Raw genomic sequence first — 18,399 nt, 5'->3', positions numbered from 1 at the left:
GTTAAATTGGTGTAGAGGATAAAGATGTTTTTGTCTGTGTGTAAACAAATTCACATTTTAATGTCTGAGACAGTTTGTTTCTGCAGGCTCTGAGTCATTTAATGAACCAAAGGACAGAAACAAAGCGTAGACATACATGCCAAAGTTTCTGTCAAACTTTTTAAATTGGTGTCTGTGAAGGTTCTCAGTCATCCAGGTCATCGTAGATCAAGGAGCTTGGAAAGAAAAGCGTCTGGACTTCTTTAAGTTGCTTTAAGACGTTTCACCTCTCATCCGAGAAGCTTCTTCAGTTCTAAGGTCAAATGGTGGATAGTCCCAGATATAAACCTAGTGGGAGTTTCCCCCCACAGAGTGTTTTAAATTGGTCCTAATTTTAATTCTCTGTGACGTTATGAAGTTTAAAAAAGTCTTAAATCGAACTTTCCTGAAGCCCACATTCAGCCTCAAACACATCAGAAGCATCAGAAACACCACAGAAGAAGAACAACACTGATCAAATGTAACCTTATCAAGTTTTTATTTCACAGTTTATCATTATAAAATTACAAAAATGTAAAAATATCAGATTCTGCCTCATCTGTAGTCCCTGTGCAGATCCAACCAATAAATGAAGAGAAACAGTAAACGTGGTCAGTCTGTGGGCCACTCCTGTCTGTGCTATTGTTGTACCATCTACCAGCCAACATACAAAGAGCTGAAGTGAAACTGAGTGATAGGAGCAGTGTCACTGAAGCCACTATCTGCAGGTTTTTTAGATTTCTCCTGGTGATAGCTGCTGCTTCCCTATTCTGGCACACACGTCATCCAGTCAGATTGCAGCCCATCCACGTCCATTTTCAGTGGGTGGATACAGGCAGTATCATGGGAAAATAAATGATTAATTATAAATGTTTTACACTGAGTGAAGTGAGATTGAAGGGTCAGAGCTGTCTGAATTCTCTAAATACCAGTGAAAGCGTCGTCAGTGCTTTTGTGCTGTACAGTTCACAGCAAAGCAAAAGTGATTCTCTGCTCAGACGACATTTAAAGTGGATCAGCAGGTACATTTTTGAAATGCTTTTCATTCTTGTTGTGCTGAAGCACAGTCAGATTTCTCTACTGTTGAGTCTGATTATAAAGAAGTATAACAGGAACGCCTGTCGGACCATCAGGTCTCCAGTTGCCCGTGTCCACAGAGATTGTAGTAAAGGTTGAGTTCAGGAGATTTTCTCTCCGCACATTAAGTTTCTTCAAACAGTTCTTTCTGTAAATGTCACTGAGTAAAAAGTACTTCAACATTTAGATGGAGTGTTGAAGTCTTTGTCACGGTGTGAGCCGTATAGACCCAAAACAGATACAACACGGGCACCAGATGTGTGTGTCAGGTATTTATTAGTGAAAAAGTGAAAAACGGGAATACTCACTGGTGTGGAGTTCAGTTGCTATATACAGGTGGAGTGATTTTTCCAAGTTAGTTTAAAAAAAATCTCTCTATCGGCATAAAAATGCAAAACATAATCAATAATAAATAAATAATCTCAAGTGCTGTAAATAAAATGAAGATGCTGTGATGTTTCCTCCAGAGTGAGACCTCTGTCACAGTTCAGAGGATCTACGGCAGCAGAGACCTTCATGGACACTAAAAGTCTCAAACACACAACAACAACATCACACTGACTCCACTCTGACATCACTGATCAATAATCAAAGAACACACAGATCAAACTGATCGATCAGCCATCAGAGGAGTCGGATCAATGGAGCTGCTTCTGTTCCTGATGTCCCCTGTTTGATCCTGGACCTGAACTCTCCCTGCAGAGGAGACACAACACAGTCAGACAGGAACTAAGAAACAAATAAATAAAAACAAACAAACAAACAAACAAACCTTTGACTGTGAGCAATACTGTTTTGTATCTCTTGATCTTCTCTGTTTTGACTACACATCTGTATTCTCCACTGTCTCTCTCTGTGGGGTGTTTCAGGGTCAGACTGAGGTCTCCAGTTTTCAGCAGCTTTTGCTTAATTGCTGTTCGGCCTCTGTAACACTGGTGCTGTTCTTCAGGCAGATCAGAGCCGTTCTGATACACATGGACCATTCTGTCACCACTGATCTTCCACTGCACCTTGGCATCTTCAGGCAGGTTTTCTGTTGTTTTGAAGGGCAGCTGGACAGATCCCGCCCCCTCGTTCACCTCCACCTGACAGACTGAGAGGACAATAAACACAGGACAGACAGACAGCAGGTTCAGAGCTATAGAGAAATCTGAAGGACAATAATGTGTAGACTCTGTTAGAATTTATTTTTATCTTTAAGGCTCATATAGCCCCATTATTGTATTTTATGCAGTGACCTCACAGAATACAGAATAGTTTTGGATTTAGACTGTTAGACACTAACAGATATGAACAGGGAGAAGGAATTTGAGGTGGATGGTCTGCCTGGATGGTGATGGCACCAGAAAGCATAAAAATTTAAGGTGGACTCTCCTAGAGAAAAACAGGGCTATAAATTCTGCTGTTAGGGAATGCTTTCTTTCCCCCTTCTCTCTCTCTACAAGCCTGACTGGATGACAAGCGATGGTTGCCATGGTGATGCGAGAAGAGATGTCTCCATACAGGGAGATGCTGGAAAGGTGCAGAAGATGAAACATGAGGCTGACATGGCGTCTAAAGGCTTCGTCCAACGTTTTGACCAATCGGGTTAAAACTGTTTTTACCACATGCAATAAAAGCACTCTATCATCAGGAGCATTATCTTTAGTGGACATGCTGCCAGTGGTAGAATGGAGAAAAACCCATCACTCATCAATTGTCAGAGACTACAGTGAGGTGCAAAGAATCCCAGAAAAAGAGAAAAAGTACAAGTGGCTACAGCAACATGATATTTCAGAACAAAACAGAAGAGATAGAAGAAGCAAGAAGAAGAACCACAGTGGATCTGTGGGAATGAGAGTGAATGGGAGATTTTCTGGGACAGTAAAAGGAGGAGAAAACTGATGATTTAGAGATAGAAAGCTCAGAAAGAGAGTACTGTTACTATTGATTTCAGGAGTCAGACGAAGATGAAGAGAAGAGATTCGCCCTATCACAAGAATAATTCACAAGATCTTAGACACAGATGGAACAAACTTGGAGCTTTCCTCCAAAGGTACAGATGTCACTAAGAATTGCATCGTCTGGCCAGCCTGTGTACATGCCATCTGTCCATCATGACATGGACTAGTTGCTAAACTCCACCTCTGACAATTCAATTCAATCCAATTATATTTATATAGCTCCAAATCACAACAACAATCGCCTTAAAGTGTTTTTTTACTGTACAGAAGATCGTACAATAATAGATACAGAGAAAAACCCAACAATCATGTGACCCCCTATGAGCAGCACTTTGATGACAGTGGGAAGGAAAAACTCCCTTTTAACAGGAAGAAACCTCCGGCAGAACCAGGCTCAGGGAGGGGCGGGGCCATCTGCTGTGACCGGTTGGGGTGAGAGAAGGAAAACAGTGCGGGACAGCAATTACTTCAGTCAAGTTAGAAATGGACTTTGGCAGCACTTTAGAGCCACCTATCCAGGAACTGAAGATTAGGAGCACTGAGAGGGCTAAACTCCAGTCAATTCAAGAACATCTAAAGAGAGTGGCTAAGTTTGGGAGGCACACACTAGAAGGAGGACAGATATTTCAGATGAAATAAAAATGCAGGCACCATTGTGAACTAGGACTATCACAGGGGTGCAGGAAAGCCTGGATGGAGTTGTAGGTCTGGACTCCATGGTAGACAACATATGGAAGCATCACCTCCTAGTGCCTGGGCTGATTTATGTTCAGTGTTGGGGAGTAACGGAATACATGTACCGCCGTTACGTATTTAAAATACAAAATATGAGTAACTGTATTCCGTTACAGTTACTGTTTAAAAAGGTGGTATTTAGAATACAGTTACTTTGTTGAAATAAATGGATTACACGGCGGTACTTCCCTGTTTCATATTGTGGCGGGTCAGGACTGTTTGGGTTTTGTTTGACAGCTACGTTCTGTTGTTCCAGGCAGCGTTACGGTTGCCATGGTTACAGGGTGACGCTCTCTCTGTGTGTTTCCTGGGTGAGAGAGGTCTTTTTGTTGCTGTGCTAAGCTAACAGGCAGAACTCTACAGGTATAGCTCTAAAGAATGTAGCCTCATGGGCAGTGTTGTCCGTGCTGCAGGGAGAATGGACTGCCATACCCCTTATGTGTCTGTGAGCGCGAGGAGGGAGAAAAGGAAAAGTACCAGTTGTCATCGAGCAGAAACGGGAGCTGGAAGCATGTAAATATAATAATAACCACTGCAGCCAAGAAGAGAGCCTGACGAGCCCAGTTGTAAGTAAGCTATTAAGACTCCACTGTGTACTGTGTTCGGGTTTTCCTCCGAAACAATAAGTTCCGTTGGAGCAGCCTTTCAAAGCCTCTCTCTGTCTCTCACAAGCAGAGTTGACCCACACAACAAAGTAAAGCTATTTTTTGGCTACGAGCCAGACACGGAACCCACCATATTAGCCAGAGGTCCCGTTAGGAGCCGCGGACCTTCAGTAACAGTAATAAATCACAGCAATAGTACATTCACGTAGTTGTAAAAAGCATGATAATATATTAAGTAATCCAAAGTATTCAGAATACGTTACTCTCATTGAGTAACGTAACGGAATACGTTACAGAATACATTTTGGGGCATTTATTCTGTAATCTGTAGTGGAATACATTTTTTTTTTGTTTTTGTTTTTTTTTTTGCCTGTCCCATTTGGTTCTTTAGCCGTCAGAATTGTTGTCTGAAGACCAACAAGGATACCCAATGGATTTATTTTGCCAAATGGATCATCATGGCATTGCCGTATTGGTCCATTTGATCGACCTTTGTTTTTATTATTTATTTTATTTTATTTTCAGTTGTTACAGACGGGACAGACATGAGTGAGGGATAGGAAAGGGAGAAAGAAAGAGGAAGGAAAAGAAAAACAGAAGGGGAGAGGGACACTGAGAAAGGGGGGGGAAAAAAAATATCTCCGGGATCACCTGTTGAGAGAAAAAGAATAGAAAACAAGCAAAAAAACAAAACAAAACAAAGCAACATACTATACACAACACCATCGCATTAATCTAGCTAAGTGTAAACAGCAGTAAATACTAAATATTGAATGTTGTTGTGCAGCACGCAGGACAGACAGCGCACAATGTGCTTTGAAGTAGCAGCCAAGAAAGGTGTGATTTAAGTCTACAAACAGTGCACACCTGTGTGGATCGGCGCGCTTGTATTCAAATGGTTTCTCCATGTAATGGTCTGCAAGAGGATGTAGAGAGCCATAGCCCCGCCCCCAGGGCATGAAGCAGGCATGGAGGAGATCCAGGCCCCAGACATCCAGAGGCCCCAGAGTGCAAGAGCCCAAGGAGGACCACCGGAGGGGCATTCGTGCCACCTTCATGGGAAGGGCTGAGGATCCCCAGACGAGGGGTCACCCAGTAGCCACCGGGCAGAAACTAGAGGGGGCTGCACCGGCGTGCCCGCCGGCTCCGCCGGCAGCCAGCTGTGCCAGAGTGAACCGAGCCGCAGGCACAGAGGCCGGAGGCCCGAGGGCCCCCCGCGCCCCGGAAGAGGCCTGACCGAGCAGCAGGCGCCAGGCCCCGCCAAGTAGCCACCGGTAGTGAGCCGGCACATGACCTGAGCGCCCAGCCCCGGACACCAAGAACCAACAATGCACCGACCCCTGAGGGCATCAGTCACCGGCAGGGAGTGTGGTGAGGGGAGATAGGCCTCCACACTTGGAGGGCCTGGGAGTTCCCAGAGAGGTGGAGTCTAAGACCCGACCTGACATATAGACACAGACAAACAGGCACACACAGACACAGACATGCATTCCCACCCTCATGCACACATATACAAACACTCAGCACTCACCCAACGTAGGGATAAACATAAATGGACATGTACACACAATCACACTCCCCAAAAATACTCTATACCCCGGGTCCAGGTACCCTCGCCCCCAGAGGGGGAAACGGCACCCAGACCCAAGAGATGTTACCCTTCCCTCCGGGGTGGAGGCAAGCAGACCGCCCCAGCTCAGGAATACATTTTAAAAGTAACCTTCCCACCACTGTTTATGTTGTTGTTGTTATTGTTGAAATCTTACAGGTGGCATATGTATGTGTATGTGTATGTGTGAATGTTCAAAGTGTGTCTCTGTAGGAATTCATCACATGGATTTTATTTAATATACTTTTGCAGTGATAATGTGTATTGGTATTTTTAAGTTGTTCTTCATCAGATATTCTTCTGTATGGAAACAAGTCCCTGCAAAGTACTGACAACATCTGGTCGTCACAGCTAGGCTCACATTGTAAGAAATCAATGCCAAAAATGGACCTTAGATTTTGCGTACATGCTTACACGAGGCTGCACTGACCTCTGACCTTCAGCTCCACCTTTCTGTTCAGCAGAATCTTTCCCTCCCTGCTGAAGAGGATGCAGGCGTAGGTGTTTGTGTCCCAGTCTGTTGGGTATTTCAAGGTCAGACTGAGGTCTCCAGTTTTCAGCAGGTCTTCATTAATCTCTGTTCGGTCTCTGTAAACCTTGTCCTGTTCTTCAAACTGATCAGAGCCGTTCTGATATATGTGGATCTTTCTGTATGAACCGTCTTTCCACTCCACTTTAACGTCTTTGGGCAGGTGAGCTTTGATTTCAACGGGCAGTTGAACAGACTCAATGCCTGAATCCACCTCCACTTTGGGGACTGAGAATAGAACAAAGCAGAAAATGAGCTGAACAGCCAGCAGCAGCAACACTGAGCAGCATTTTCCATTGACTGGATGCGACTCAGACAGTTTCTCTATAACTGCAGGGCTTCCTTCACTGCTGTTAGTCAGATACAGATCAACAGGTTGTGGATAGAAAGCAGATTCCTTCAGCAGAAGATCCATATCACACTTGAAGCATGTCGTTGGGAAAACCATCAGTGAAAATGGGACACTTCGAGCCAATTTGAGCCTCAAACTCTGAACATAGATGGTGCAGAGTTATGAATGGCCCTGATTTTTGTTGGGGTTTTTATCATTTATTTTATGGCTTGCTGTACTAACTTTTTTCAATAAATTAATAAATAAATGGTCTTTAGACTCTAAGCTTTAGGAATGAAGCAGTAATAAATTGTCAGAGCCTCCACTTAGAAGGAATAAACTTTCAATTACTTTAAATCTTACAAATTGCTTATTTTAACTCCTTTCTCTTTTAATTGTTTTAAGTAACTGAAAACACCTGAAATGAACTATAAATGCACACCATATTAATTACTTTGAGCCAAATTGATCAATTCATATATATACACACATATACATACATATATATATACATACATACATATACACATATATATATATATACATACATATATATACATACATATACATACATACATATATACAGTGTTGGGTAAGTTACTTTAAAATAGTAACTTAGTTACATTACTAGTTACTTCTATCAAAAGTAACTCAGTTACTTCAAGTTACTCGTTACTTTCAAAGTAACTAGTTACTAGGGAAAGTAACTTTGGTTTTACTCAGAATTCTCTTGTTAATGTGTTGCTTCCATAACTTTGCCAGTCTTCTAGCTTGCTTACTTGCCACAAGTGCACTGTGCCACCTACCAATAGAAAGGAAAAGATAATACATATTTCCACGAGAGAAATCCCACGCCTGGACCGTCATTGACTGCTGCCATGATTCTAGCCTACGTCACAGCATCATGTGCGCCTTTTACATCCAACACAAAAACTGCAGTCGTGGTGCTTTGATTGTACTCAGAACTCGGAAATTCTGCCTTCTGAATAGGAAGATGTAGGTAACACCACACTGCAGATGAGCTGCATACAGGGCTGGACTGGGACAAAAAATCGGCCCGGGCATTTTGACTAGAGACTGGCCCACCATTACAGGAAAAATCATAAAGCCTTTGAATGAAAACAAACACTGTTGTGAGAGTGATGTTCACTGTTTTGATGGTATATATGTATCAATCTATCAATCATTTGTTGTAAGATTCAGATAATTATTTTTTAAAAGCTAGACATTTTAAATGAGAATAAGAAAAAAGTATTTCTTTGTGCCCCCCTCTCCCTGTTAATGCCCTACCTGCCCCCCTGGCAAAACGTTGCTAGATCCGCACCTGCACAGTTACCAGCTGTCAACTACCTAAAAAGGATCCTGGGGTTATCTGTCTCTCAGAAACAGTTCATAACTTCCCTTCAACTCATTCATGTCACCTAAAAGGTAAACCTGTTTCTCCATCACCTGTTCAGCTCTGATGATTCAGTAAGGACATCTCCTGGTTTCATCTTCATGTTTCCCTCTCACCAGATAAACAAACCGACATCATGACCAGCAGCTTTTTTGCAGCTGTGGCTCCAGCAAACATCAGCTGATACTAGAAATTAATATTAAATAAATTCTAACAACAGCTGATCAAGCTTAAACGTGCTGCTGTTGTTTAACGCGACATCGGCTGGTTTCCTCTTTCTGGCGCAAAGTGGGCGATAAACGAACAAGAGAGAAAAGCCGATCAGCTGATCATTGATCAGTTTTCATGATTGAAGTAGAAACGGGAGAGGGAGGGGGGAGAATGAAAGAAGAAGAGGCAGCTGTGCAGCAAAGACACAGAATAACTCCAGCTTTGTGCCTTTTTCATTGTAGCTGAATTACGGGACAAACTGTTCCTTTTCACCTCAATAAGAAACGCGTAATATTTTCTCTGAATACCAGACGGGACGGTTGGCAACTCTAATAACTTATGAACAAAATAAAGTTCAACATCGTTAACATCATAGCACCCACCCAGCTGTATAGAAACTCCGTCATGCTAGCTAGTACGCAGTACGGAAAAAGTCAGAATAACGAAAATAAACTCCACCTAAACTTGGTTTATATCTGACCCAGATAGACTGCAGGTCATAACTTCTTACCTGAAGTTCACACTTGGACCGGCGGCCGCCTCGGGTCTCTTTTCCTTCTGCCTCCCCTTTCTCTCCTCCACCTGCTGCCTCCACCACCACTTGCTAATGTTACTGAATCTGTGGAAGCTCCGCGATAGCCACCACACGAAGTAACGAGTAACGACCCTATCGAAATCCCAGTAACGACTAACGCGTTCCTGATTTTGGCATAATAACTAGTTACCGTGCTCGTTACCACAATAATAACGTAGTTACTGTAACGCGTTACTTAATAACGCGTTAGTCCCAACACTGCATATATATACATACATATATATACATACATACATACATATATATACATACATACATATATATACATACATACATACATACATACATACATACATACATACATACATACATACATATATATATATATATATATATATATATATATATATATATACATATATACATATATATATATATATATATATATATATATATATATATATATATATATATATATATAAAAACCAACACATACACACAAAGAATCAAAGGAAAAAACAACAACCTGTGATTTTGACTTTGAGCAGTACTTTTTTGTATCTATTGATCTTCCCGTAGACTTTACATCTGTATTCTCCACTGTCTCTCACTTTTGGGTATTTCAGGGTCAGACTGAGGTCTCCAGTTTTCAGCAGGTCTTTATTCACCTTCGTCCGGTCTCTGTAAAACTGGTGCTGTTCTTCATGCTGGTCAGAGCCGTTCTTAAACACATGGACCATCCTATCACCACTGACCTTCCACTGCACTTTGGCATCTTCAGGCAGGTTTTCTGTTGTTTTGAAGGGCAACTTGACAGACTCCACCCCCTCCTCCACCTCCACCTGACAGACTGAGACAACAACAAATACAACATGAGCTGTTCAGACAGCAGCTGGCTTTTCAGTGTTGCAGAGAAAACTGAGGGACAGAAGCATATCTGAGTAGAAAGTAACAGTATGTATCTAGAAAGTCAAAACAAGTTCAAAATGTTAGAGATGATCAGAGTCTGATGGTGCTATTTTTTCGTGTCTATTTCCTGCTTTACAGTAAGTTCTCCTGTCAGTGTGGACCTTTTGTCTGGGTCTTTTTGTCGTAGATGTAAAATGGATCATTAAATACAAGAACATTTGTATTTCCTAAAAAGATTCAAGATCAAACAGCCTCACTGAAAATTTAATCCAGTCAAATCAAATGAATTCCTTCAAAGTTGATGATGATCTGATAACATCAGATGGACTGTTTCCTCAAAGCAAACTGAATCATTGGCTGGGTTGCTTCCCACTGCCAGACACTCCCCGAGGCCACTGCCCACTGAGAAGTTTATTAGCAGTTATTTTTCTGTTTGGATCCACACCACAGACAGAAGTACCATCACTAATGTGATATAAGAATCAAGCACCACCTGAGAGCAATTTAATATGCTTAAATTATTTGAGAAATTAAGTGGGCAATGGCGAGAAGGTTAGCACTGTTGCCTGAGTTTGACTCCACCACCTGGCTGGGGCCTGTCTGTGAAGATTTTGCATTTTCTTTTTGGGTCTGCGTGGGTTCTGTCCAGGTACTCTGGCTTCCTCCCGCAGGTCAAAGACATTATTGTTAGGTTAACTTCTAAATTGCCCATAAATGTGAATGTGAATGGTTGTCTGTCTCTCTGTGTTAACAACAGATTGTGACCTGTAACACATTGGCGACCTATCCTGGGTGTATCCACCTCCTGCCCCATGGTAGCTGGGGTAAGCTACAAGCACCCACCTACCTCTGCTCTGAACTAATTAGGCAAAAGAAAATGGATGCAGAAATCAATGTCAAAAATGGCGTTCAGATTTCAAGCACATGCTGACCTTGGACTTTCAGCTCCACTTGTTTCTTCATCAGGATGTTTCCCTCCTTGTAGACGGTGCAGGTGTATGTCTTTGTGTCCCAGTCTGTGGGGTGTTTCAGGGTCAGACTGAGGTCTCCAGTTTTCAGCAGGTCTTTATTCACCTTTGTTCGGTCTCTGTAAACCTTGTCCTGTTCTTCAAGCCGGTCAGAACCGTTCTTATACACATGGACCTTCCTGTTCTCTCTGTCTATCCACTCTGCTTTTACATCTTCAGGCAGATTTCCTGTGGTTGTGAAGGGCAGTTGGACAGACTCACTGTCTAAAACCCCGTTCACCTTAATACCTGACAGCACAACAAAGCAGAAAATTAGCTTTCTTCTTATATAATGTGACACAGGGTTCTTTTTACAAGACTGTAACCTTACAAACAAGTCGGGCCTGTTTCTCTCTTAAGCCCAGAAAATGACAAATGAGTTTGGGATCCTTGTAACATATTTCTAGCCCACCATGGGGTATGTGGCTGTTGGGGCGCGCATTAACAGCACAGCTGTAGAGTGGTGTGGAAACAGTGCCTGTAAAACTGAAGGACCTGTCTTCCATAGGTCATTAACCTTTTTCCTCTTATACAGGAAACTCACACAGGATGCACAGCAGAGATCCGCATGAGCTTGTGAACAGTCGGCACTCCACAGCCAGGCATGTTAAATATACAATTAGAAGTATTTATAGTGTGTGCAAACCAAAACTTGACTCTCATCCTTACTGAAAAGCATTGACAGTGGCAAGGCCCACTACCACAACTACATACAAATGAAAACTAACTATGCTTTGATCCCTGAGCTTGATCTACAGCACTGACCTCTGACTTTCAGCTTCACTTGTTTCTTTTTCAGGATGTTTCCCTCCCTGCTGTAGACGGTGCAGGTGTAGATGTCAGTGTCCCAGTCTGTGGGGTATTTCAGGGTCAGACTAAGGTCTCCAGTTCTCAGCAGTTTTTCATTCATCTGTGTTCGATCTTTATAATCTTGGTCTTGTTCTTCCAGCTGGTCAAAGCCATTCTGATAAACATGGACCTTCTCATAGTCACTGTCCATCCACTCCACTCTAGCATCTTCGGGCAGGTTAGTGCTGGTTTTGCAAGGTAACAGGACAGTCTCCACCCCTGAAACCACCTCTACTGTGTAAACTGAGAGGACACCAAAAATTTGAGCTATACAGAAAAAAGCAGCAACACAATGATTTACATTTAGTAGTTGAAGTGAAATATTTCAAGTCAAAACACATTTTACTAATATAATATATATATATATATATATATATATATATATATATTATATATATAATATATATATATATATATATATATATATTATATATATAATATATATATATATATGTATATATATATATATATATATATATATATATATATATATATATATATACATACATACATACATATACATGTATATATATATATACACATATATATATACATATACATACACACATATACACACACACACACACACACACACACACACACACACACACACACACATATATATATATACACACACACACATATATGGCCCTATGGCACCTGCACTGACCTCTGACACTGAGTTTCACATTTTTTGTTATCAAGATGTCTCCCTTCATACTGTAGACGATGCAGGTGTAGGTGTTTGTGTCTTCATCTGTGGGATATTCAAGAGTCAGACTGAGGTCTCCAGTTTTCAGCAAGTTTGTCTTCATCTTCGTTCGTTCTCTGTAAAACTCGTCCTGTTCTCCAGGCTGATCAGAGCCGTTCTGATATATGTGGATCTTCCTGTTGTCTCTGTTTGTCCACTCCACTTTACAGTCTTTGAGGAATCTGACTATAGCTTTGCAGGGCAGCTGGACAGACTCCACCCCTGAATCCACCACCACCTCGTAATCTGAGAGGACAACAAAGAACAACATGATGACGTCAGCAGCAGCTGTGATGGTCACATGACCTCCCTGTCCCCTCCTTGTCTTCTAGTCTCAGTCAGATTGTGTCTCAGTTTGTTCCTGATGTGTTCCTGACTCGTTCTTTGGTAACTAGTCTGCAGCGTCCTGTAAAGTGCTGCAGACATGTTGGATGAAGAGCAGAAGAACAGACAGACTGAGCCTCCACAGTCGGCCATGTCTCACACACATCAGCACAGAAACCATGAAGATCTCATGTGTCTGAACATCTGAAGCTCTCCACCACATGACTGAGCACAACTCAAGGAGGAACATTTACTGAAGCTGCTGCAACATTTGCTGTCAGCACATGTTTCCATGTCAGCCTGCTGTTTACCACCACAGAAGAAGAACAGCTTGTCCACATGCAGCCTCTGTGTCAGATCAATGCAGTGAAGCACACACACTGTTTAGTAAAGTCGTGTTGTGGAGCTGTTTCACTGATCAATGACTGAGTCTGAAGGAGGTTTTCTGACTTCTGGAACAAACCTGGAAGTTTCTCTTCAGCTCTCTGTATCAGCTGTTTGTAACTCTCAACTCTTTCAGCTTCTGGAACAAGTTTGTGTGAGCCACAGTCAAGGAGCCACCAGAGGACACCGGCTGACCATCGGCATTATGGGTAGTGTAGTAGGAGACACTCACCTGGCATGAAATAGTGCCAGAAATGAAATAATAGAACCGCGGAAATAACAAGAAGAACCAGGAGAACCAGGAGAGCTATGGCCCAGGATGGAAATGGTTCTGTGATGAAAAGAAAACGAAAAGTTTTCTGACCTGTGTCCACAACATTGACCTCTCACCTGTAAGTACAGCACTGACCTTTGACCTGCAGCACTACTTTCCATCTGAGGATGTCTTTGTCCCTGTAGATGGTGCAGATGTATCGTCCCGTGTCTCTCTCTGTGGGGTATTTCAGGGTCAGACTGAGGTCTCCAGTTCTCAGTGGGTCTTCATTCATCTTCGTTCGGTCTCTGTAAACTTCATCCTGAGTCATAAGTTGGCCACTTTGGTTTGAATACTCATGGACCACCATGAGTCCGAGGTCAGAGCGAGTCCACTCCACTCTGGTGGCCTCGGGTATGTTAGGTTTTGTTTTGCAGGGCAGGATGACAGACTGTGAGCCTACCTCCACCTCCACCTCCACCTGCTTGTCTGAAAGGATAAGAAAACAACTGTAGAATCAGCTGCACTGACACTGATTGTAAATGGAGCTTGGCTCAGTATCCACATTCCTGATCTTTGATTCTGTTCTGTAAACATTAATAATGTACCAAAACAGTCTTTGGCTCTTTTTGTTTTCTATTGTAACTGGAATTTATGTAATATTGCTACACTCACAAATGGGTGAGGGATCACAATGAATATTACGGGCATTAAATCACCTAAACCTGCTTATCATCACATCACTTGTTCTGACACATCTAAGGAAATGAAATTCTGAATGTTTCAAATTGGCTGATGTGTAAAATATTATAATAATATAAATATAATAATAATAATAATAATATCATATTTTGAGTGACTGAGCTCAGGTTTTTTGTGTGGCTTCCACAACAGTCCTAGTTTCTGACGTTTCTTACTGCGCTGGTTTCATCAAGACATTTAGAACAATTTAGTTAGCTTCAGCTTTACCTGACCTTTGTCTACAGCACTGACTTCTGACCTATAAGTACAGCAGGTTTTAGGGTTTGACCTTTGATATGCAGTTGGATGCTTCTCAGTCTCCGTTCACTTTCTCCAGCACTGATGGAGCAGGTGTAGTTGCCGGAGTCAGTCTTTGTTGGCCTTCTCAGAGTAAGGCTGAAATCTTTTGTGATGAGAGCATAGGGACTCATTGATGTGCGCCCTTTGTACTGCTGGATCTGCCCATTAAGATCATCTCCTCCTTTTCCTCGTAGGTGGACAGGTTTGGGAACAAGATCATTGAGAGTCCAGATAACTGTGGAGTCCTCAGGTATGAAACCTGAGTACAGGCAGGGCAGGAGGACAGATCTTTCTCCCTCATAAACTTCTACCACAACAGCCAATGTGGTATACTGGGAAACTGAGCACAAACAGAAAGAAACCAAATTTACTAAAAAACAAGAAATACTAAATGTAATCAGAAACATGAATTCAAAGAACGAACTCTTTGTTATTTACATTTTAAAATGAGTAAACAGGCTGCACCCTGAATAACCTCAGTGCACCGAGAATCAGAATATCATCAGTTCTGTGCAGCAGTGAAGAGAAACACTATTCCTCCAAAACATTCTCTCAGATACTAAGCAGGGCAAGATAACACAAGCCTACACTTACAAAAATGGACTGATTGGATTGGCAAAAACATGCATAATACATGTTTCTCTCTGGAAGCTGAAGAGGCTGAGACAGCTGAAGGATGAAGGATAACTACGTTTTTTAAATTGATTAAAACTCTTTTGTTAGAAAATTAATTATTAAAGAATGAAAATGATAAAAACAGTGAGGAGTCTTGAGCTACAGGAGATGGGTGGGTCTATGGGGCCGTGTCAGGGAAGGCTGGTTGGCACAGCCAAGGCTCGTGTCTCTCTATTTCAGTACCACGCCAAGTCATGGAGAAGGAGGAAAAAAACGGACGTAGCCCACGGCCAAGGGTTGCGAAAGTGAGAGAAAGATTTTTGAATAAGGATATTAGCAGTGTTTTATTTTTTCAATGTCAAAAACATACGTCACCATTATCCATAGAGTCCAAGCCTCACTTTCTGTCTTCTTTCTTGAATGTTTTTTTGTTGCAAGACAATTTTTCATATTTCTTTTGGAAAGGTTGAGCATTATAATCCTTTTATAATTATAGTATCTATCCATTTCTTTCTCCAGCCTTTTTAGGGAACACCAAGGCGTTCCCAGGCCAGCTGAGAGATATAATCTCTCCACCATGTCCTAGGTCTACCCTGGGGCCTCCTCCCAGTTGGACATGTCTGGAATAGCTTACCCAGGAGATCCCCAGAAGGCATCATAGTTCACCTCAACTGGCTCCTTTTGAAATGGAGAAGCAGCAGCCCCCTTCTGAGCCCCTGTTGGAAGGCTAAACTCCTCACCCTATCTCTAAGGGAGAGGCCGGCCAGCTACCCTTCGGAGAAAGCTCATCATGTGGACAGTAAATGCCAGTGATTTAGCCAACAAGTGACAGTAAAAATGGCCAAGAGAACACTGGCCAAACAGCTAAGACAATGAAGCACAACACACCAGAGCATGCAGCCATTACAGGCACAGGTGCAGACGATACAACAAGCTAGTCTAAGTATACTAAGCTATAAGTATAGAGAGAGCAGAGGCAGCCAAACCATACCAGCGTCCATGTCCCCACTGTGCAGAGTGGTGTTTAAAATCTCAAAAACCTTTGTCTACAAAGAATTGTACAAAATGTATATCCAACTAAAACATTATGAATTTCTGTCTGTCGATTTAGAGCTGTGTCAGAGTTAGCAGATATCAGTATCACAGCTCACAGACAAGTTTTTGACTACAACAGCAGCTAGCGTCGCGGTCTCTGACTTTTTTCAGCAGCAACCTCAGCAGAGTTAAATCCTCTGACAGCAACAAAGAACAAAAGAGATGAAAAATTACAGTGATCCTATTTTAATAAAGTAAATCAATAAAAGGAGGAATCCCGTGATTCTTAAGAATCTATATATTATGTAGAAATGTAGTTTTTCCACTAAGGACTGTGAAAGAACTATAGAGGCTCTCCCTGTTTGCAGACTGATGGAGCTTAAATGTTTCCTAATGAACTTTTTCAGAGAACTGCTTTTTCCAGAACACTTTGAGGTAACTTGACAGAAACTCGCTAAACTAAAATCCTGCCTCTGGTACCAGCCTTTCAGGTCCACTCAGACCTGACATAAATGTCTTCATTACACGGTGAAGAAGTATAACAGCAACGGCTGTCGGACCATTGGGTTTTCCAGCTGCTGTCCAAGGACATATTTTGTGTTCAGGCAGAGTATTAAAGTCTGAATCAGATGCTTCTTATCAGAAGCTAATTGTTTCCAATATACACAGTTTATGTTAACTTTTCTACAAGGATGTAGGCAGATTAAAAATAACCGACAAAGGAGAGGTTATTTAGAGGTATTGAAGTAAAAACAGATGATGCAGTCCTATTAAAGAGAATAAGGAAAACCCAAAAAGTTGATTCGGTTCATCTATATGTAGCGTTTTCAGTGGCAGAAGTGAGTCATCACTCATCCAAGTGACTTCTTCAGTTTTGGATTGTGCGTTTCCAGGGATCTATGATTCATTCATAGATCAGTGCAAAAAACACAGGAAGCAAACACACACACAGCAGCTGACTGTAACATGAGCTGATCTGGAAACCACCAAGAAGAATCCAGAGATTTGAAAGTTGCTGCTTTGGATTGTTAGTTGGATCTGAATCAGAATCCAGTGTTTGGTGGAAATCTCCTCCTGCTGCACTTCAACACATTAAAGAGAGAGAGATGAAAGAAAAGCTGATGATGAGAGCAGAGAGAGGAAGGTGTACTTACCGTGCAGGAGGATCACAAACACCACAAACATCTTCATGTTCCTGTCAAACTCAGAGACTCTTTAAAAGCCCTTCAGGACATCAGCTCACAGCAGCTTCACTTTCCTCTGCTGATCATCTACTGACACTCTCACACTGCTTCACTAACACAGCTCAGAGTTCAGCTTCACACTTTGTTAAAGCACATCTGTGGAATGAAGTCCGACCGGCCACAGATCAGACGTTTGTGAGAACGGAGGCAGTGATTTGCTGGTTCACCTGTGGGGGCGTGGCTAACAGAAAAGTGGATGAACAGGATGGAAACCATGAGGAAACTGAACTCCTCCTCTTAACTGAAAAGTTTGTTGGTAAAATGAAAGAGACTTAGTTTCGTTCACGTTACCTTTGGCCTATTTAGCAGAAGCTAATGTTCAGAAGAATGTGTTTATGAATATCTGAAACACTGCATGTGTGAAAAGAGAGGGAGAAAACTGTGAGGTCAGATATTTGCTGATCTTTAAAGTTGAAAATCGCCACATTCCCACAGACCAATCAGATACAGGATATGAGGAATTATTCACCAGGTGGCCTTTATGACAGGAGTGGAGTTTGGATTCAGCAGCTCTGAGCCTGATACTGAGGTGGACAACTCCAACATACCTGATAAGCTGTGGAGTGGGAAAAGGAGTACCACGGTACATTTCACCCTTGATTAAAGGCAAATATAACTCTGGATTATTAAGCATAAGCAGTTAGTTTCTCTTTATTATAAGAGTAACTGATGAATGTAATGAGAGTTATTTATTTTTATAGGCAGCACAAACTGTTTTAATCTGATCCAATTTCTCCTGTTAAATCGGTGTAGAGGAGGAAGATGTTTTTGTCTGTGTGCAAACAACTTCATATGTGTGAGACAGTTTGTTTCTGCAGGCAAAGAGGCGTTTAATGCCCTCAGGACAGAATCAACACAATGACATAGATACCAAAGTTTCCATCTAACTTTTTTAAAATGCCCAAATTTTAATTCTCTGTGATGTTATGAAGAAGAAAAAAAGTCTTAAATGAAACTTTCCTGAAGCCCACATTCAGCCTCAAACACATCAGGAGCATC

At 41.9% G+C, this 18,399-nt stretch overlaps 2 protein-coding genes across 2 annotated transcripts in view; one reads left to right on the top strand and one right to left on the bottom strand.

Annotated features, from left to right (window-relative positions):
- LOC146521164 (protein NLRC3-like) overlaps window positions 1-18,399 on the top strand; it is a 482,659-nt gene that overhangs the window by 327,018 nt on the left and 137,242 nt on the right. The gene's annotated exons all lie outside the window — the stretch shown is intronic.
- Window positions 166-17,606, bottom strand: LOC146521172 (uncharacterized). Its single transcript, XM_085154289.1, has 10 exons — window positions 14,496-17,606; window positions 13,622-13,954; window positions 13,445-13,543; window positions 12,424-12,750; window positions 11,670-11,996; window positions 10,830-11,153; window positions 9,515-9,838; window positions 6,418-6,744; window positions 1,868-2,188; window positions 166-1,791 (listed from the first exon to the last, which is right to left on the bottom strand). The coding sequence occupies exons 1-10, from the start codon at window positions 14,911-14,913 to the stop codon at window positions 1,700-1,702; spliced, it is 2,892 nt and encodes a 963-aa protein (XP_085010415.1). The 5' UTR covers window positions 14,914-17,606; the 3' UTR covers window positions 166-1,699.

The sequence above is a fragment of the Neolamprologus multifasciatus genome, chromosome 3, assembly GCF_963576455.1.
Source record: "Neolamprologus multifasciatus chromosome 3, fNeoMul1.2, whole genome shotgun sequence".
In the NCBI taxonomy this organism is placed as follows: Eukaryota; Metazoa; Chordata; class Actinopteri; order Cichliformes; family Cichlidae; genus Neolamprologus; species Neolamprologus multifasciatus.
The sequence above is the reverse complement of the archived record's forward strand: the minus strand, read 5'-3'. Positions and strand labels throughout refer to the sequence as shown.

Coding starts and splice junctions, on each gene's coding strand:
- LOC146521172 (XM_085154289.1), bottom strand. CDS start 14,913: ATGTTTCTGATTACATTTAGTATTTCTTGTTTTTTAGTAAATTTGGTT. Junction 11,997..12,423: donor TGTGAAACTCAGTGTCAGAG/GTCAGTGCAGGT, acceptor GTGTCCTCTCAG/TTTACACAGTAGAGGTGGTT. Junction 11,154..11,669: donor AGTGAAGCTGAAAGTCAGAG/GTCAGTGCTGTA, acceptor TTGTGCTGTCAG/GTATTAAGGTGAACGGGGTT.